General features: G+C 34.4%; 1 protein-coding gene across 1 annotated transcript in view; it reads right to left on the reverse strand.

The window, feature by feature from the left end:
• LOC129219336 (transcription factor collier-like) overlaps window positions 1-22,731 on the reverse strand; it is an 87,668-nt gene that overhangs the window by 10,811 nt on the left and 54,126 nt on the right. Inside the window, exon 4 of the mRNA XM_054853697.1 lies at window positions 17,987-18,042. Coding sequence (XP_054709672.1) covers window positions 17,987-18,042 — 56 coding nt within the window. The remainder of the gene's footprint in view (window positions 1-17,986; window positions 18,043-22,731) is intronic.

Raw genomic sequence — 22,731 nt, forward strand, 5'->3', positions numbered from 1 at the left:
ATGTGGAATGCACAAGAAATATAATATTGGAGAAAAACAGACCCACATTATTATGCAACCATTTAGGTTGCGCCCCCCCCCCCCCTCAAAAGCTGAAGGTTAAACTGAGACTTGCAGATACAGCTGAGAATGAGGCCGAGAGTGTGCTGAAAGCATAAAAATGCTTCGACTCCTACTCTTTCGAACTCTAACTGGATGTTTCGCACGATTTCTAGAATTGGAAGTTGTCCTCCCCAAGCCCAATTCAATCGCTGCCTCTGCTCGGAGGAAATTAAGCGATCTAAATAAGGCCAAGATTTCAGTATCTCTTAACGGCTGAGTGCGCCTGCAGTCTTTCTCGCCATTTAATGTATTCGCGAGTTCGGAGAAGAGCCGCGATTTCTTTCGGTTCTCCTCTCTTTTTTTCCTTCCTTTCCGCTTTCCTATCTTGTAGAAGCAATACGTTCTCCAATTGACTTCACATTCTAGTAATTACTTGTACTCACGACTAAACGGAGAATTCTTCGCTGCAGAAAGTAAGAAAGAAAGCCTTCGCTTGGACGGAGCTGAGAGGGGTGGTGAAGACTTTAGAATCTAATGAATAATGGACGACGGGAGTCTAAGAGGTGAATTAAGTGCTTTTTTTTCGCTCCCCCTCCCCTCCGCCTCGGACACTCCCTCTCCCAGTCGTCTGTAGCCGAGATCCTATTTTCGCCAAAATCACTAGAACAAATTGACACGATTTTTCTACAGCTTAATTCTAGCTTTTATTTTGGCGACCGACGGTGTTAAATTGCATCCGCATTAACCTTCTTCAGTCGGCTGAAAGAATTGAATTACCGCCGCGCGGGTGATTAAAACTGTCCACAGCAAATATGATACGAGCTATTAGCGATTTTTGTTTCTGCACTCTACCCACCAAACCGCTCTCTTGAAGAAAAAAAAAATCCCCCCCCCTTTTTTATGCAGTAAAAAAAAATCTTTGTATTACCCTCAGTAGATTTTTTTTTCTTTTCTTCTTTTTTTTTTCACTTTTTTCGTTTCCATTTTTTGCATTAATGCATTAGTGTGCAAACAAGAAACAGTATTTAAGAGGCGCGTTTTTTCTTGCCCTTCATTTTTTAGCGCAACTCAGGAAGGGTGAGCAAGGTGTGGGAGGGGGAGGTTCGTCTCAGTCAAAGACTTAAGCCTCTATTAAAATAATGAGCGCAATACGAGTAGTAATTGCACGTGAAGTCGACATTTAAATCCCTAAGCCTTAAGTTTCTTTTGTAAAATTCTATTCTTCGAAAAGTGTAGAGATTACCGAGATGTTATTCTCTCTTTTTTTTTACCTCTCTCTTCCTATATATATGTATATATATATTTCCTATAATTGCATTAGAACCTTTAATAAAACTACGAGATTATATTCAGAGTAGAGTCCTTTCTTTCGAGTTGGAAAGCAAAAAAAAAAAACTATTCTTTTTAATTTTACTTTTTTTTTTTTTTTTTTTTGTAATTTACTCTTGTTGGAATGAACAAATCGGTTGGTTTTTTTTTTAATGGAAATTCTAATAAAATTTGGATCTTCTCCGAAATTTTTGAGCCCGCTTTTTTTTTTCACTGCTATAAATTTAAATGAATTGCTTGCACTTATGGCAACATTGATGTTTAGCAGACGCGCAGCTAAATATTCTTTCGATAATTAAGCTGTGAATATGACACGAAATTGCATGTGGCTTAGTTCCGATATTATAAGCTTTCCCAAACACTGTAGAGACAAAACACACACACATGAATGAATAAATAAATAAATATATATATATATATATATATATATATTAGAGAGAGAGGGGGTAGGGAGGTTGCTAGAAGAGCATCCGATCCCTTTTCTTGTGTTTAAAACCCTGATAGATATGAACCAAGCGTTCTTGCATAAGCTAACTTTGAACCTTTGGGTGCATGTGATGTGTGAATTTTTTTTTTTCGTGTCAGTAACATCAGTCGTTGGCAAACAGAGTTTGACTGCTGTGAGTGTGTAATGCTCTCATCGGAATTTTTAATTTCAGGAAATGACAGGATTAGCTGTAATGAACCATTTTTTTCCAGAAACTAAGCAACAGCCAAGTGGAAAACATTCAGAGCATGTAGACTGCTTTTGGAGACGATTTTCCAGAACCTTTCTTGCACACGATTTTATACGTTTTAGGCAAAAAAAAAAAGAAAAGCTCCTGTGGTTTAACGAACACCTTACTCTCCTGTCATTACCCCCTGCAACTACTGGTTGTTCTATAAACTCAAGATACGATCCAATGGCAGAAGATTTCAGAAAAGAGATGAAACGACAAACGGCGGGGGGGGGGGGGGGGGGGAGAGTTATACTTCTTACACAGCAGACCTTCTCGGAATGTTTCTAACAAAGACAGCTCTGTTGCGAGAAGTGTGGGGAATCCCTACTTTGCGGGGCATTAGGATTCCAATTCTCCAGATTTGCCAGTTTTTTTTTTTATTTGCAAAAGGTCGGATACCTTTCCAACAGACCTTATGTTATATATATATATATATATATTATATATATATATATATATATATATATATATATATATATATATATATATATATATATATATATATATATATATATATATATATGTTAGGATAAATTAAAAAAAAATGGGGTAAAAAATTAAATAAAAAAATTATTTATCAATAGTAGATTGAAAATACAGAAAGGAATAAATAGATAGATTTTCTAATTTTTTTTTCTGTCACTGTTTCAATGAATAATCGTCAAATTTGTTTAAGCATTTATGTGGGCACATGGCCAACTTCTTTGACTGGAATAGGAAAAATCATGTCCCCGTTCATTGATCAGGTTCATTGCATCTGTTTTCTCATTGCGCTGAACCTTTCACTTTCAGAAAAAGTATCTGGTATTAATGTCATGCCATATCTAGTTTGTATCGCGGGAAGGTACAGAATTAATACTAACACTTCTACATCAATTCCTGAAATACATGAAATACACCGACCAGCTCAGTCATTTCCAGCCAAGAACTGCAGTTTCGTGCTTGTTAGCACTCATCAGCCCGGCATAGGAAAGTGACCGGGCTAATGAGTGCTAATAAGCACGAAACTGCAGTCCTTGGCTGGAAATGACTGAGCTGGCGATGTATTTCATGTATTTCTGCTTTAGACCTGGCTAATGGGCGGTAATTTACTGAATATAATTGGTCCTGTTTTCATATAAAGGCCGAAACAGATACAATGACTTCATTTTGAAAAAAAAAACTGCAAGTATGTTTTGTACCCCCCCCCCCCCCTTTTTTTTCAACTGTTAATCCTATTATTAGTTATACGATAAGCGTTATAAGAGGAACAGCTACCGCGAAATAGATTTTTAAATAATTGATCAAAGATATTGATTAAATAACTGAATTTCAAACTTTTAATTTATTGCTTGGTTGGAAAAGTATATCCAGTTGTATAAAAAAGTCTAGTATTCAAAACGTAATGAAGTTTGGAAGAAGAATGTAAGCTTATTACATATGTTCCGCACCATACAATTAAATGTATTTCGAAACCGCCTCCTTTTATAGTTCGCATTGTTCCATAAATGAAATATACTTTTGAAAATCGTGCTTTTGCAGGATTTTAAATTATTTAAAAAACATCATGATAAAAAGAAACTTATAAATCCTGAAAATTGTCGATTTACAAATGGTGTTTGATATGACTTTACGAAGGAATCTTTGAACCTGACATTTTAAAATTCTATCCGTTCTATTCTTTTTTTCTCTCTCAATTGCACGTGCCTTTCACCAGCCGTTTCTGAAACGTTATCTTTTCTACGTAATCAGTAAAACTTGCTACAGCGCAATGTTTCCTTAAAATATGATGCAACATCTGCGCAATATTTCAATGCCTCAAATCAGCTCCAAACTTATTGTTCAACGGAATCAGAAAGTTGTGAGTAAAGAGTTGATATAGAATGCCCACATTGACAGTCATTTCAGATCATCTTGTTTTTCTTTTCCAACAATGTCCATTCAAGTTGCACCAATTGAAAAAAAAAAAAAAAAAATCCTTTGCTGATGGGTTTGCTATATTGGATGGAAAGCAGCATAAGCTGGGCATAAAGTCCTGAATGTAACCTAATTAAAATGTGCCAATCCGACAAAAAGTAAACCAAGTTTTTACTGCTGCTCAACAGATGGGCTCGCCAGAATCTCTGCCCGACTAGAGATAACACGCTGTATTGAGCCCCTATTAAATCCACCAGATATAGACCCTCGGCTCCCCTGCCATTATTCCCCAGGGTTCGCTATGCAAATAGTTAGATCCCCGGACTCAGATGACAACTGACAACCAGCGTAATGGCTTGTAGGGGAGAGGCTGATTGGGAGCCAGCCAGAAGGGACGCAGGAACCACCTTCCCAAAAAAGTCACTATTTTAAAGTGGATAATGAAGATGAAAGTGGAAGCTCCGAGATGAGGGGGATCCGTGTTTTTATTATTTATATAATCTTCCGGTATTTTCTCGGCAGTAATATTAAAACATTAATACGTATTTTTAAACAATTCTGTACGATTAATGTACATCTCGAGGATGGGCTTTAAATCCATAATGTTTCGAGAATGAAAAAAAGATCAGAGATAGAAATGGTTCGTCAGAAAAACGATATTTCTATTCGTAAAACAATAGCTATCCATTTTTTTTTTTTTTTTTTTTTGTTGGCTATATTTTAAAAGAGTTTGAAAATATTTTAGTACCATAGTTATAAATTAGTGCAGTGGTCTATGACACTAAAGCCTGAATTACCTACAGGCTCATGAGGCCCGGCGTAGGGCTACCTTGAGGGACCCAAAATTATAGACTGTACAGAAACTTCAACCAAAATATGATTTGAATTCGTTTATTATGATGCCTAAAATCAAGAGTGAAATTTAAAGTGCATAGCAAGGTTACTTTTAACATTCAAACATCCTTTACTTTGCTATTTAGTATTTCGTTTAGGTAGTTTATAACCTCAGTGTACCTCTCAGGCTGTAGCATATGCTTAGGTGAAATAGAAAGATGTGCGGTTAAACCGCTACCCGACATTCTTTTAGATTGCTATGTTCAAGATGCTCCAACAGATGTGCATGGCCTACTGTCTCATTTTTTAATTATTTTTTTTTAAACTAATCTTGACGGTACTGCAAATGTAAGCTCGGAAATGAAAAAAAGTCGACTACGGAAAACAAAAGAACCATCACTGTATATATATTTTAAAACAAATTGTTAGCATTTGTGTTAGCATTTCTTTACAGCGTTCTTAACTCGGTTAATAAGTATTTTAATCCAATACTTGATAACAATGCAAGCTTGAAAATGAAATTGTAAACTCAAAGCAGAAAAGCGTCGAGCGTAGAAAGCATGTCGATATTTTCATCTTTTATGGAATTCTCTTAGGGATTATTTTATCGAAGATGAACCTAATATGCTAAATAAGCAGTTTAACCAAATATTTGTCGATTTATCCAATATAATATAGAAGAAATATAAACTATAATAAGAGTTGATAAGTCGAATCTATGGAAATCATTATTTAAAACTGCTCCTTCTATTAAAACGTCTATTGAAACTTTTTTCCATCACTATATTAGTTTAAAGCGCTACATGCATATCTGGTCAGTAAATGCTGTTTCAAAACTTATGGGCATAGTTTTAATAGCTGATAGAAAGCACTTCAAGCAAGAATTATGCAGGAACATATATATATATATATATATATATATATATATATATATATATATATATATATATATATATATATATATATATATATATATATATATATATATATATATGATCGCAAATGCAATGCCGAAGCGTAATATGATCACAAAGGCAGAAAGTGAAGGAAACAGTTCACAAATTTATTACACAGACGATTTTACACAGTATTTTAGTTTTTAAAAAAAGGTTTAAAACAGTTGTTGAACTTTGTGGCCTGCAGCTGTATTACGTGTGTTTCGCAATGACAACGCACCGACCGTCGCAACGACGAGCCATTCTGAGGACCTTACCTTATCGCTGAGTTGTCATTGAGACACTTGTATTAGAGCTGCAGGCCGCAACCTTTGAAAAAACTGCTTTAAACCCTTCTAAATAACTAAAATGTGTGCAAAATAGTCTTTTTGCAAAACATTTGTGACCTGTTTCGCATCCGTCAGTTTCAGGATTTTGTGTGCATGTAGCGTGTCAACATTGCGCTCACGACCATATTTTCCTGTTGATTTTTGCTTGTTCAGGCATTTTCTAGCACCCCTTAAAATTTTTTCATGAAGAAACGCCCTGTATTTCTGATACAATCAAATACTCTGAGTTGAAAAAGTCGACTCTAAAAATGATAGCTATAGTTGTTAACTGAAAAATTCTCATCATCATTTTTTCTGTATAGCGGTTTTCATCACTCAAAATGTATCTAAGTTAAGATCAGGGTATGGAAATTTTGTGGTCACCCTTGGCGACTAGAAACAAATTAATTAATCGCCACTCCTTGGTTTTCTAATCGCTACTTAAAATAACAAAAAAAAAATTAATTTGAATTCTGAAATTTTGAATTCAAATTATGTTTTCGCAATCACGAACTGCGACAGGACCCTACTCACTGGAGTTATTGTTTCTAGAAACAGCTCCTGCCCCCCCCCCCAAGCCTGCCCCTCCTCTTGGGCGGTTACGTGCGCATAGTTGTGTGTGTAGCTGCGCGTTCGTGTAAGTGTAGGCTTGTGTGAGCGTGCGTGTGTGTAGGACTTGGACGCCTCCGACCAGGAGAAGCGGATAGCTCAGGACCGGGGGACAGCCGCGCCTGCAGAGGTCGGCAGGTGGTGGTGCTGGTGTCCCTGGTCCAAGCTGGAAAAGGAACCGGACGCCAAGAGCAGACAAATGAAAGCAATAAGCAATCGTGATTGCTCAAAAAAAAAACGAAAGAATAACTAAAAGTTAACCAAACAAAAGTAGTATCGATTACAATTAGATTCAAAATTGCTACTTAAGTATAAAAATCAAACAGTTTGAATATTGGTTAATAAAACTAATTTTACGTCATTGATCGGCACAACAGGTGAGGTCTCCAATTTTTTTTTTTTTTTTTTTTTTTTTTTTTTCACATTTAGTTGCCAAGCGGCGAGTGGCGACAGCTAATCTTGATCTTAAGTCTAGCATTTTCTAATTAATCTAACCTATCTGGCTGATAATTTATTTTTATCAGATGAGGATAAAGCAGCAGCCCGGAAATATCGTGGAAAAATTAGAAGGGTCGGGAATTTATTTAAAATCTGAGAAATTGTGTAAAATCGAAAAAAATATCCCTGTTTGCAAAGCTTCGTTTGAGGTGCTTTTTTCTAAAACTTTAATAACTAAAGCCGCTAAGTAACTCATGTAATGCAATGTTTCATGAGTACCTTTTCTAGTTTCCAAGTGCTTTTATTAATGCATTTTGGAAAACAAAAACATAATAAGGTAAAACTAGAACAGAAGTATACTTTAATTTTACAGAGAATCTTTTCATTAGTGAGCTGCAATACTGATTTATGATACAAATAGACTATTTTTATCAGAAAGTTTTGCCCTCTAAAGATGATCCTTGTGACTCTTAAATACTAATCCGCATTATTTTATTCATCACAGACCCTCACATGCTCCACCCGAATTAGGAGAGAAGTTTAAATCATTGTGTCAGGAAATTAAACTCAGCCAAACTATTAAATTATCCTTTTTCCATCTCATAGCCTTTAGATGGGTTCTTTCGACGGTCTGTTTTCTAATTACACTGGATAACTAAGACTTGGTTGTATTATATCTGTGACTTGTTTCTGACCAGTTTATGGTTTCCAAGAATGAAAATGATCTTAGTTTATCACGTCCAACTTTAAAGCTACACAGGGATCAAAGTGACCAATCGACAAAATATTGGACATTAAAAAAAATAAAAAAATAAGAAAAGAAAAGTGGAAGTAAAAGATTTTTAAAAAAGGAACACTAAAATAGACAACAATCATTACATTTTGCATAAACAATATGAGAAGAATTACCTTTTCGTGCTACTGCATGATGAACACGGAATCATATATTTCGTATTGATCCTTTGATTTTTTGCTATTAAAATCGATTGAGTCAAAATGTCACAAAAAATAAATAAAATTTTATGTTTTCAAAATATTAAATTTAGAAAGGTTCATGTCAGCCAATCGGAGAGTTTTCTGTGAATACACTTTACCGCGAAAAGTGATCACTTTCTCATAGCTTTTCTCATTTCCCGGCATTATTTGAAGAATTAGAATTTTCTCACTGCACCTTCGTCTATCCCTGAAATCTCTACAGATACTGATACCGTGGAACCGTCGCGGCACCCATCGCCTGCCTTTGGGTACCGCTACTTTGAGAAACTCTGGCCTTAGGTATAAAGTAAAAGAAAAGCCTTATAGAAGAAAACGGACTGCTGTTTCGAAATCAGCAGGCCTATTTAACTCTAACCCTAGTCAAAACTCGAGCTCAATAGAAATTAAGTTACAAAATGTTCCCTGGTGTTATTTTCAATTTTAGAAAAAGCCAATCCCTCATGGCACTCCAATGCGAAACTCCTATTGAAATACATACAAGTTTTTCCCTGATGCTTTCGATTGGCCCAAAGACGAATTCATCAAGTTTTAATCGCAATGATTTTATTATCTCCCCCTCTCCATAATAAAATGGATTCATTTCCGGCAAGAGGGGGGGGGGGGTAAACGGTAATCTCTAATTAGATGCTCGGATCAAACGCCTGTGTTTAAAGAGACTGATTTCACCCAGCGCCCCTCAATTCGCTGGCAATCTGTTTAAATAAATTTTGCGGCGCACGCTATGGTGAGCAAATAAATAGCACTTGAAACAGCGCCCTCGTTAACGAAGTCAAACCGACTCTTCGCGCTCCGTGGCACTGATGCCTGATTGCTTTTTAGCAGCAGTTACACCGAAAGCTTTCTTTACGTCGAGGTCATTTACAATGAACGGAGCGGCCCTACAAAAATCAAATTGTTCATTCCATGATCTCCCTTTCAATAACTGTGGGAGGAGATTCAATTTCACTCGCATCAATTCATTTTATCAACTTCGGTAAAGGAGTTTTGATTTCCTATTTCGTAAGCCGATGGGGATTAAACGAAATGTGTTATCACCAGGGTTGCGGAGTCGGACTAATTTTCGAGTAAAGGAGTAGGAGTCAAATGGTTTACAATTCTAGGAGTCAGTCAGTCATTTTCCCTCCAAGTCAGCAGCTCTGCCAGGGACAAGAAGTCGGAATCGGAGTCCTGGAGTCGGACTGGTTTTGGGGTAAACTACTCTGAGTCGGAGTACTTAAAATTCTAGTAGTTGGAGTCGGAATCAAACATTTTTCCTCCAACTCCGCAGCCCTGGTTGTCACTACGCAAATGTATGTAGGAAAGATTTGGATACTTTAAACAATCAAAACTACGTATCGTTTGTCAGAGTGTAAGTTAATTCGTCTTGAACTTACAAGTATTAAACATAAAAAATAATGCATGTGTCGAGTCAAATAGCCACCGTAGATAATGTTTTTTTTTTTTTAGTGGTAACGGTTTGTATTCTTTCAGAAGCTGGGAAAGTAATCTTATTCATTTTCAATGACGCACACACGAAAAAGTGAGGACTGAGTCATAATAAGTTTTTGCTCAGAGCTACAAAAATTGCTCCTTTTCAACTTTGAAGAATGCCTAAAGCCTTGGTTAATAGGAACGAACACGCCGATCGTCGGCATCGTACCTCGCCGAGGCGAAAACTTGATTCTTCTGCGCATGCGCGCCCCAGCTAAATCGACGTCGTGAATGGCCACGCCGGAATCCACTTGACTTTGATTTCAGCGTCACGGCGAGGAGCGACGTCGAAGATCGGCGATTCACTTCTAGGAAACCAGGGCGTAACGTATATCCACGCTGTGAACTTCTAACGTATTTTAAGCATTTCAACTATTTAGCCTAAATTCAAAATCAGTGCCTGTGATACTTTTAACGAGCGAAGCACTAAACTTTATTAAATAGATGACAAAAAGCTGGCAAAAATGATTCCTTTTGTAATAGAAAGCTAACTAGATACAAAATTAAACTCCAATCATAATGTATAATATTTTGAATGAGTTGTCACACGGATTTTCCTGCGTAAGCTAAACCACGTCGTACTCTCCTCCCCTTCCATCTGAACAGGAACAAACATATACATCTATCTTTTAGAGCATAAAATTGGTCGGGCAAGCACAACTCCACCTAACACGAGGGGTGGTGAATGAGATGTCCCCGGGAGTTGTAAATTTTGTTTGTCTTCTCCGGTCGGGCAGAGGACAAAACTTCTAGTACCATATGGGATTCAAAGCACTGGGTGGCATGACAATAGCCACCCACCGAGTACACGTGACTCGGGATTGATTCATAAACCCCCATCTTCCTGCTGTCGGGCCCGAAGGTGAGCGTGATATGGAAAAGGCAATTAGACAGGTGTCAGGCTGGGATCCGGAATAATGCCGTCATGTGGCCAATCTTTGCCAAACAAGAGTCACACGTTCGGCAATACTAACTACATGCTGCAAGGGATTAATAGGGTTATGGGTTTCTTTTTTTTATTATTGTTATATTTTAATAATTTGCTGAGTGGGATTATTTCGGATGGCGGGGTGATGGACTGATTTGTTTTCGATCTGCATCGTCAGTTTGAATTTGATTTGTCCGCGTGCCATGCGTTCGTTTTCCACTTGTGAAGAGCATCAGACTTTAGGAAGAGTGATTGATGAGGATTTCCGTTTGAAATTGTTCAAATTATTTCCTCATTTCTAAGAAAAATATTTTTTTTTGAAAACTGAATAAAAGGAAAAATCTTTTTAAGTTATTGAAAACAAGTTATAAGAGATTATACAAACAAAAAAAAAAAAAAGAAAGAAAGAAAAATTTGTAAAGGAAGACATAATTGAGGGCACAATTCTTGTTTCACAAGAAGTTCGAAAGTTTCGGACGTAATTCGTACCATTTTTGCAAGCATGGCCCCTGACTATTTATTGTGTCACATATTTCCAAGAAAAATCCATGCTTCATAAACACACAATATTCAATGACAATAAATAATCGTACACATGTTCATGAATACTTAAGAAACTTTCTTTCCGATGCAGTGACCGAGTTTAATAAAAAGAAGAAGATCATTATAATGCAGAAATGGATGTCTGACCTTTAGGTTACTCTAAGAGTCCAGTTTTACATAGAAAATGTATCCTTTATCGGTTTTTAATTCAAGGAACTTAGACCTTCATGGCGTTGCAATTACCATTATACTATATAACTGTGCTCAATGAAAAAGAATAATGTCTAAGCAACTTGAGAAAGGCAAAGCCGTGGTTGATTGTTCAGAAAGCTGATTTCTGATGAACTATTAGAATACGAGTCACTTCCAGACCAGGTATCCCAATTGATGTTTTGAATCGAGTCATTCTTCAAGGTTTTCCATGCTGATTGCTCTGTGGGCTCATAAGCTTCGTGGTAAAATAGGGAAGCAAGTGATAAAAAGGGTATAGATTTTAAACAATAACTTTTTTTTTTTTTTGGTAGTATAAAAATTCTACTGTGTCAAATGACATGAATTTCTAAATTATTTGCACTCATTTTAATTTATAAAATTTTGAGCTTATTGAACCTATTTGTCCAATGCTCATAACGGTCTTCCAAAGTATTAATACTGCTGCAATAAACCTAAAATAGGATCCTGGCCTGTTAGCCACAACAGAAGATAAATTTCCTTTTCATTTGAGGACATTTCTTTCATAGGAAGGTATAAACTCAAAGTTTTGATTTGTCGAATACTCTATTGGTACTTTTTTTTTTTTTTTTTTGCTTTTGTAGGTCATCCTACATCACTTTTTTAAATGTTATTTATTCGAAGAACTATTTATGGACTTGTAGGTTGTTGGCGATCTAAGATCTTGCTGCCTAAAATTTTATCCAACAAGTCAGAGATTTTTTCAATGCAAGAACGATATGAAAAGAAAAATATGAACCAGCATGCTGGATATACCACGACCGTGAAGCCTAGAACGCATTTCTTCTATTGAAATTTTTCTGAAATTGTTGCTCTTAAATTAATTATTAGATGGAAATAATAGAAACACCTTTAATTCAATTTTCGTCATCACAATGAGTATATTGATAACTTAACCATGGTATCAACAATTTCTAAGCACTATATACTAAGCACGTTAGACTAATTCAAATTTAACTTCAAGCGTTTAGTATCAAAACCAGATCGATCCTTTTTTTAAACTTTTACAGGACAGGCTAAACACATGTCGTGCTCTGTCCCACGTCATTTTTCCAAAAGGTTTTTTTTTTTTTTTTTTTTCATTTGAACAGCATTCAGTTCAAAACTTCATTTCTGCTTCTTTTTTTTTTTAATTAGCAATTTTGTCTCAGTATTTTCAAAAAAAGTTAGCTTAGATTGAGCCGGTTTTGCAGTAAATAGAGAGTATTTTATTTTGATTAAAAAAAATTTCCGTTCAAATTCCTATATTATCGTAGTTTCTCACATTTATACCATGTACTAGCCTGTACAATAGAAAAAGAGAGCTGATTAAGCAATTTGTTATAATATTATGTTGCTGATATTATTCGGATGTGTTTACAGTGGCGTAAGTTTTTACAGTTCAAAGCCATTTCAATCCATGCTAAGGTATGGATTGAACTGGTTTTGAAGTAAAACGGGTTTTAGGTAGTGGTTTGCGACCTGATTGAGAGGGATTCGTTCAAAATCGCTTTGTGGTCTGAAGTATTGACAAATAAGCATCAAATTATGAAAAGAAAAAAAAAACACTTATGAAAATTCATGGATCCAGCTGTTTGTGAATCGAGAAGCCTCACTTGCACCTGCTATAAATTTAATGTGAAAATTATAAGATAGATAAAAAGTGAAAAAAAAAAAAGGATTTCTCTGAGAAAAAGAGGGGAAGGCTCCCACTCGAGCAAAACCAAGAAAGACAGTCCCTCCTCTAGTCAACTGGTATTGGTCTGATAGGGTCTCTGGAATTCGAAGAAAAACAAGGCATGGAAGGTAGGGTAAGGGAATGAATGGATGTGCAGAAGGAAAGCGAACGACAAGGTATAAGTAGTGTTCGTAGTGCGGGGGCGGGTGGGTAGAACGGGAGTGAGCAGGGAGGCGTGTAATGGATGGGGTCCGTGTGCCGCGAATCGCTCCAATATCGTTAAGAGCAGCCACAAGACCGACTTGGGGAAGCTCGACCAAAGAGCTCCAGTTGACTGCACTCAACAGCGCTTTGGCAAACACCACAACCGGAACAGCTCCTCCACCCTGCGACGAAAGGGGAAAAGAGAGTGTCTTTTTTGTTGTTTTTTACGGATTATATTTGGGAAAGTCGTTTGCTGGACCACATTTATGAAATTAACTCCCAGGTCAAAAGCCCTGCAGCCGAGTTTCGAGTTAAATTACGTTTCGAGTGGTGGCAACCAGTTGATAGCGTCTTGACTTGATTGAGGACAGAAATGAGGCAGATTTCTCGGCTCGAATAAAGTGGGAAGAAGATGCTCCTTCATAATATTTAGATTAGATTATTCATGTTGATTAAAGCGTTTCATTGACTTAGGAATTGCAGTTGATAGAAATATTTGCTCCCGAGTAAAAAGGGCATCAAATATTCAGTAGAGCTTAAAAGCGTTCGCCATATCAGTTACTTTCGGTACTATTTAATTTTTCTCTAGAGATTTGAAAAAAAAAAAAAAAGAGCAACGATTCTTCTTAAAAAAATTATTAGTTTCTCTCACTCTGCTTTATTAAGTTAAAATCAACCTTTTAAAAGTGATTTAATGGGATAAATATGTTATGAGAAAGTTTTTAATGGGAAAAAAAACTATTCGTAAAAGCTTTAACCAAAGAATTTTTAAGCCATGATTATGAATGTATCTTCGTTATTGGGACACAAAAAGTAAACAGTGTCGTTTTAAGTCACAAAGACTAAAACATCATTTGGTTTTCATGTATCAAATGTGATCTATAAGTTAGACAAGATAAACTCATCGCGTACCTTAAGAGTGAATCTTTGCTTGATATCAATCCATTGGTAATTGAACCAAAGTGTCATCCAAAATCATAAGAGTTTCCAAAATTAACATTTAGTTTTCAAATATTTCAGGAAGAGAGTAAACAAAAAATAAAGAACTCTACTAGTCATGCAAAAAGGAAGAATTTCAGCGTGAATTCAATCCTGTCGTTTTTGAAGAGAATAGTGCGATTTAAACTCGCGGAGTGTTTCTGAACTCAATACTTAGTTTTCGTGTATCAATTTCGGAGTGTAAGCTACAAATAAGGTGCCTGTCTAGTAGTTTCAAAAGTAATCATTTGACATACATCCGTTTTGAAGCATAAGTGTTATTTAAAGTCATGCGTTTAATAAATTAATATTGTGTCTACAGAGAAGTTAAAGTAAGAAGTAAAGAATTATTTTCATAAACTATGAGGTATAAGAAAGAAATAATTTATCTAAAGTTATTGATATTTTTACATTTATGATATATATGACTTAATGAAACTAATTCCAACAGAAAAATCTGCTTTCTAGTGGTTGGAAATTGCATTAGGTAAGCAAATCGACGAAACTGAAATTACTTTATTTTAAACAATAAAGCCCTTTTGACTTTCATTTTGGTGGAGTTAACATTTTAAAATTCGCATATATTGAGTTCTGAGTTTTTAAGTGACGAGAATTAATTGCTAATAAATTCTACAAATAGAAAACATGTATATGTTTCTGTACATACAGTTTCATTTCTTATGAAAATTAGAAATCATCAGGAAATTTGAAATTATAATTTGAAAACACGGTTAATCAATGAGCATCGAGCTGCAGTTTTTAAAAGAATCCAGCATAAATGGAAAGCAGTATGCAATAGATGCGAACAAAAATTAATTTGAGCTGCATATAAGCGGGATATAGTTAGAAAAAAAAAAAAAAACAAGATTGTTTAAAACCTCTGACGTGGTTTTTAGCTTCTACAGAAACCCCAACACATGAAATGTAAACAAATAATGGCATTTAGTTTTTCTCGAAAAAAGTCTAGATTTTTGTTTAAAATATTTTTTATCATGATTTCAGCTAATAGCAAAAACAAACAGAAATTTGTGCAAAATTCGTATATAACAGATTTATATAATTTCAAAATCCGTCACGTGGTCTTCACCAGCTAGAAAAAACATGAGCACATGAAATTCAAGCAGGTACCATTGGATTTAATCCTGAGGAAAGGTTCGACATTTTGGTTTTACAATTTGTCAACAAGGTTTGAATTAGTAAAAAGGCATATGAATGCAATTCATAAAAGAATTCATCAAAATATGAACAAGAATTAATATGCTGCATATATTTAGTGAGCGGGGATGAATATGAGTGAAACAAGACAGTTCAAAATCCGTTACCATTGTTTTCATCTCGAAAAAATATTCAACTTTTTTTTTTACAATTTACCAACACGGTTTAAATTAATAAAGTGAGATAGGAACGCAATTCATAAAAGAACCCATCGAAAAAGGAACTTAAAACAAATCCTTTCAAAGTCCATTACGTGATCTTGAACATCAAAACCCATACCACATGAAATGCAAACAATTACCATTGTTTTAATCTCGAAGAAATTCTCGACTTTAGTTTTAAAATTTTCCAACACGATTTGAATTGGTAAACCGTCATAAAAATGTAATTCATAAAGGGATACATCGAAAAATGTACATAAATTAATATGAGGGATAGTATGAGTGAAACAAGACCGTTCAAAATCCACTAGTCATTTTACGAGCAGCTAGAAGAAAACCACGAGCACAAGAAGTGCGAAAAAGTACCATTGTTTTAATCTCAAAGAAAGGCTCGGCTTCCGTTTTTTCAATTTGTCAACACGGTATGAATTAATAAACCGTCATTGGAATGCAATTCATAAAAATCCATCGAAAAATGAACATAAATTAATATGAGGGACAGTATGAGTGATACAAGACCGTTCAAAATCCATTACGTGGTCTTGAGCAGCTAGAAAAACCACAAGCACATGAAATGCAAACAACAAGGGAAGGCGAACGAGGGGTGCATGAATGGTGGGGAGGATCTCGGAGGATAAGGAAGAAGTGTTACGCCAGTCATCTATTGGTATGTAAATGATATGTCGCTCCTGCCTACAATGGATGTCACGCAGCTCTATAAAGAGCTTGATTAATGGAGATCAAATGAGATCAATACGATAGCAAAAGTGAATCTCCTTTCCTCCGCGCTCAAAAGAGCAGACGCTCATTCACAAAATGGAGCGACGCGACGGATGAAAATCCGCATACATCCAACTTTACAAATGGAAAGCTAGAGTCACTTTCATTCACAAATATTGAGAAGAAGTAAAATGTTTTTGCAGCGTGGTGAACAGCATGGTTTACATGACAAATATGTATACTAACGTGGACAGGCAAACCGCAGTATCTGCAGAAATGACTTTTCGAGGCTTTTGAAGAGACGCGTTTTGGATTCAATGCTAACAATAGGGAAATATTGGAATAGACGTTTTCACTTTTTTTTTTCAGCGGAAAACGAATAAGCAAGCTTGTACAGTAAAACTAACGTACAATAGATGAAAAAAAATGAAAAAAAAAAAAAAAAAACGAAACATTTGCAGTTACTGCCATTTAACCTGTCCACAGCAGTATAGTTCCGGGATTGAATATTTTAAGCGACTTGGGAAGAGGGATCACGTTTTGGAGTTCGAGCAGTGTCACTGAAATTTGATAGGATCATATTTTGATATCTTCGTATGCATGTGAAACATTTTTAGGTAATGCTGGCTTTATTTTGATTGAAGTATTTCCGTTTTAAAGGTACTTCGTGAAATTGTGCACTACTTAATTTAAATAATTGATCTGTTTCCTAACATTTTTGGTTCCACATTTTTCCCATTTTTAGTGAAAGCAAATTAGATCCAAAACATGATTCAACTAAGCTAGTAACTTTCAGAAATGCACTAACTAGATATTCACTAGTAGTTTAAAGCAAAAATTCTTTAGTTAAACCAGTCAGAAAATACGTAGGATGAATTGTCTCGCTTTAGCAGTATGTGAACAAACATTTCGCATTCTTCAAGTCTTACAAAAACTTGATAATTTGCTTCATGTAACAAATTAAGAAATATTTATTGATTTGAGATGAATTGCATGTATCATCACAATTGAAAAGTTTAAGCAGTACCTTTTTAATTTCAATGGAATACAATAAAAACCTTTCTACGTGTTCGAATGTATTACTAAGCGACAAATTAAATTCATACCTTTTACAAAAAAAAAAAAAGGAATCCAGAAATTGATTGCAGCTTAAAATGGAATAGCTAAATACAAAACCGATAAAAATTCATATTACAGCATGTGCTAAAATCTCAAACTTGAAAAAATGAAATCTCTTTCGCTTTATACGTCCTTTTAAGACCGCTGTTTGTTCTAAATAGAATTTTTATTGCATATTTCAGCTTTCTCATGAATTTTGCATTTCATACCGTTCTAAGAAAATATTTTATGGTTGTCACTATATATATGTATATAGTCAGCATTTTGGCAAAGGTAATTAAATTCAGAAAAATATTTGAAAAGTCACTGCAATGAAATTAAAACTAACAGTTATTTTTTCCATGTTGTCGATTTTTAAAATTGAAAATTACATGAATATACTTACTATAAAAATTAGGAGTCTGTAAAATGATTTTTGATATTCTTCATTGGTAAATGAAGGGTTAAATTGGCAAATGTCTTAAAACGAGAGTTTTGAACGTTGTGACTTTTGCCTGAATACCGACGATATATTATTGAAAAGAATTAAACTTCATTAGGAATCGAAATTTGGAAATACTGAGAAAAACTGAATGCGAAAAATTTTAAATATCAATAAATAAATTTCATACGAAAAGACAAAATACAACTCACCTGTTTAGATATGTGGTCGATTAGCCGAACGTACAGGTCTTGCTCCTGCCGCACTCCTATAAAACATAAAACGTGGAAAAACCAAAATAAGTATACAATTCTACAAGCAATAGTCGACTGCTAATATAGGAGGAACTCGAAACTTCTATTAGAACACATACAAGTACTTAAAAAGTTATACATATTTCCTAATACATTGAAATAACTAATGCAGCGTAATTGAGATGTTGCTGAGATCAGATAATTTTTTTAAAGGAGTACAATTTTTTGAAGGGACTTTTTTTTTATCTATTAAAAGTGATAAAAATGATATTTTCTTTAAAAAATCTCGATTGGTGCTGGGAAAAGCACTTTTATGAAATAAAAAACAAATGAAAGTAGCCCAATTGGTTTCATCTTCTTCACTATAACCCAACGAGAAGCGATTTCCATTAATGAGCTTCGAACCAACTAGAGCACCATGCCACATCTGTCAATACAGTAATTTCTTCAGAAGAAATTAACTTCGATTGCAGAATTATTAAAAAGATTATTTATATAATTTTGTATTCATCTGTACTCATGAAGGTGAACAGCTTTCATGCAACTGAATTTATACTGATATAACGTTCCAATAAATGGGATTTTAACTATATAGCTAATCATTGAATTTAATAATTATCTTATCAGTACTCAACTAAAAACACGTATAATAATCCTTGACCCCGCATTAAGTTCACTTTGTTAATGCAAGTATTGAAAAAAAATACTCTCAAATTGGTTCCCAGAAAGGTTCTAAAAGTGAACTAAATAAGTCTTACGAAAAGTGTCTTCGGAAGTGTGTTGAAAGATTTTCCAAAATGCGCTCTTCAAAGTGCTATATAGAAAAGGGGACAAGTGCTCGTTTTGAAAAAGTGGATTAAGATTTACAATGTATCTGGTAAGAAACTTTGATACATTGCATAATCACTTTCTGTCAAAATCAAGAAAAAAAAAATATTTTAAGTGAGCAATTTTTTTTCCATTACATTATATCGCATTGAAATAGTGTAAAAAAATGCCTTAACACTTTTTATTCTAAATGATACGGTAAAATGATGAAATGCGAGCAGGAAAAATGTTATTCTTTATTGTGGTGATTGTTAAATTTGTGATGAAAAAAAAAACTAAATATAATATAATTAATTTCCCTAAAACCCCATTTATTACTTTTAAAATCAATTGTAATAACATTTTAAATCATATTTTTACTATAAATAATTTTGGAAATGATTAAATAAAACTGTTCTCGGCTAAAAAAAAAATAGAAATCGGCTTGAGAGGCCTCCAATTCCGGCCTTAAACAGATTAAAACTCACAGAAAAATAAACATTAATAAAGAAAATTCTAAAACTAAAGTGATTTGAAAATTATGGGTTAATTAATGTAAATTAATTTTTAAAATATTGATTGTTTTTATAAATCGTTTTAAGCTAATAGTACTGCGAATAATGTTGCATGATTTAACATATCTCACATACGAAAGGTCATAGCATCGGGAAAAAATAGAACAGATTTCAACGCATCACTTTAAGAGAAGTCTTTCAATCCAAGCTTTCCGGATTAACTTCAAAACAATTTTACGCTCGAGTTGATGATGCGATAAACTCTACTTTACAACAAAAATTTTGTTTCATTTCTATAGTAATTGACTTCTACACTATCGTCGCCGATAAACTCGCAAGAGATAAAAAAAAAATCGCTTTTTAAATTTTTGCTGCGGAGAAAATCTCATTCTTTTTGGGCCGCCTTTTCTAAAATCTTAAACTGTAACATTTGCACAAGCAGAACAAAAGTTGCCAACTATTTTGGTGACTTTTTCCCCGTTAAATATTCCGATCACATGCCTGTGATGCCAAACAACCAGTCGACATGATTAGATATACATTAGATATCCAAGCGTGCTCCTTTACGATTTGCATAACACGTACAGCTCATGAATAATCAATGTACACCCCTCCGCCAAGAACAATGAGAAGAGTTCGAAAATGGGTTTTAATTGTTTTTTTCTTCTTTCCATTAAAAGGTCGATGAGTTGACTTTGCATATTTTTCATCAAACTTCGCTTATAAAAAATAAATTCATTTCCTGAAGGTTAATTATCTCTCGACTTGTTTACAGTAGTTTAAGATAAGTTGATTGAAAAAGAGTCTTTCCTTTTGGAAAAGGTTTTCTTAGCTGTTATTTACAGGATCACTTTTTGTGATTTTCCTCGGATCTTTTATTTAATGAAGTGTGCGCGTTTTTCTCCCCTTTTCCACATTACCGCGCTTAAATTTGCGGGATAAAATTGGTATCGCACTTTTGGAGATTGACGTTATTCTGAAAGAGTAGCTGCTTTCTTTAGTTTTGATGAGGTTTATCTATCAATAAAAATTCACAAACAGGGTCTTTTCCCTACTTTCGTTTTCGATTGGTTAAGAAAGTGGTTGAGGGGCGATAAAAGCGAGGTTCATTTAAATTTACTGCGCACAATTTTTGTTGCATTGATTTTCTTTAATATACAGGGTGAGGGGAACCTATTAAAAAAAAAGGTCATATTTTCAAACCACTGCAGTACATAAAACTCAGAGAAATAGTTTTTTTTTTTCGTTACAAATGTTCAATGTGTGACCTTCGTGTTACCTTGCATATGTCCAATCTGTAATCCAATTAAATCTATACATTTTGTAGCATCACATCATCAATGATTCGTAATGCTTCTTTTACGGTCTTATGTATTCATCAAGTTCTTCTGGTGTTTTCGGCGTAGGTGGTGCATAACATTGTATTGGTAGAACCCCACAAAAAGAAATCATACGGTGTTAGGTCTGGAGTTGTTGGTGACCATGTGACTAAGGGTAAAGTATCGTCACCCACTGGGCCACATGCCCCATTTATTAATGTGAAAGCAACTGGTTCAATCAAGAAATTACTTGGTATGTTTATCTTTAAATTCATGTATCACTTATTCTAATATGTGCAGTTGTTTCGAAAATATGATTTTTTGAAAACTGGTCCTTCATTTGTACTCGTACTGTTTTTGTACATTGTGTTCAATAATTGTTATTCGTGCATAGGTCATGCATTACCAAACATTCTCAGCACCACAACTTACCTCAAACTCATGCGTCTGCCTCGTTATATTAAGACTTTTTAAATAATTTTAGGAAATACGGCGTCGACAGTGTTTTGGAGGCTGTTCATCATAGTGCATACATTAATTCCACAAATTGCATATGGAGAATTATTCATTGCTTTTTAACTCCATATAGAAAAATGAGCCTTGTTGTATAAGTCATTGTATGCATTTTGTTATGTGTTGAACCACTTCTCAGTTTTCAGAGACAACAATGGAGTTTTAAAAATGCTACGTAATAAAAAAAAGAGAGAGAGTTTTAACTTCATATTGTTTGTTTTAGAGTTAGAGGACATTAGCGGCACCGATAAGAAAATGCTGTAATGCCCGTACAGTAATGGGTTGAGAATATTAAGATATACTCTATAAGCAAACACATATGCACAACGTGACAATGAACAACTAAACGACATAGTAATGATCATATAAATTACGTTACTGATTTAATAGGCATTTGTTTAAAATTTTTGTTTGTAGATCGTACTTTGAAGCATAACGGGATAGATAAATCTCCTTTCATCATCATTTCTTACTAGATGGTTTAAACATCTGTTTTAAGTAATTTTTAAACACTGAAAGAGTTAGGTATAGCTTTTTTACTATATCATTGCTGAGATGTATATCTCATAGCATATAAATATTTTGTTACTTGATTGTCAATGGAATGCCGTAAATTTAAAAATGTTAGGAAATTAATATCATGCAATTGCTGAACACGTACCTTTTTATAAAATCATTTGAATTTATAGTATAACTTCGATGTAACGATTTTCTCAATTTAGTGATACCTTTCACTGGCCCGGATTAGACTGCATTGAATGTCTTTGCTCCTCGATTTAACGATATCCTCGATTTAACGATAACTTTTTCCTGTCCCATGACAACGGTTAAATCGGGGTTACACTGTATACGAATTTACAACGTCATAATTTCGTATGTATTACAATTAAGTGAATGTATAAATGATAATAATAACTTGAAGAAGAGCAGACTTTATTCAAAATTAAGTCGCAACCCTCTTATAATATAAGTTTTTTAATGCTGCAATTTTACAACTCATATATTTATTTTGATCTGCTAACATCATCGACTTAAGTTTCTCTTTCTTTCTTCTGCATTTTGAATGTCGTTATTTTGATCATCGATGAGTTTCAACTTTGCACAAAGAACAAAAAGAACGAGCGACTTTTTTAAGAAGAATATAATGCAGATTTTAAGTCGGAAAAAAAAGACAACTTAATAAATACTTAAAAATGAACTGATGATAATAATAATAATAATAAATAAAATCTTTCATTTTGAGCTCGATGTACGTGATCCGAATTTAAAGGGGAAACTTAAGATGGCATTGTATACTTATTAGTCGGTTGTTTCCCCTCAAAAGATTTGCTCAATTCTTGAATAAGAGTGAAACATGGATAAAAAATCCGAGCAGCAAGGAAAAAAGCCGCCGATCAATAAGACTGAACTGAAGTTAAATGACAGCTACAAAAAAAGTGTTCTCTTGCAAGTTTTGTGCCGGAGATTATCTGAGATTAAAATAAAAGAAGACGGCTCACTTGGCTGCTGATACAGCGTTATTTAACAAAGCTATTTGTTCTTTTCACTT

Source organism: Uloborus diversus, chromosome 3, assembly GCF_026930045.1.
Source record: "Uloborus diversus isolate 005 chromosome 3, Udiv.v.3.1, whole genome shotgun sequence".
Taxonomy (NCBI): Eukaryota; Metazoa; Arthropoda; class Arachnida; order Araneae; family Uloboridae; genus Uloborus; species Uloborus diversus.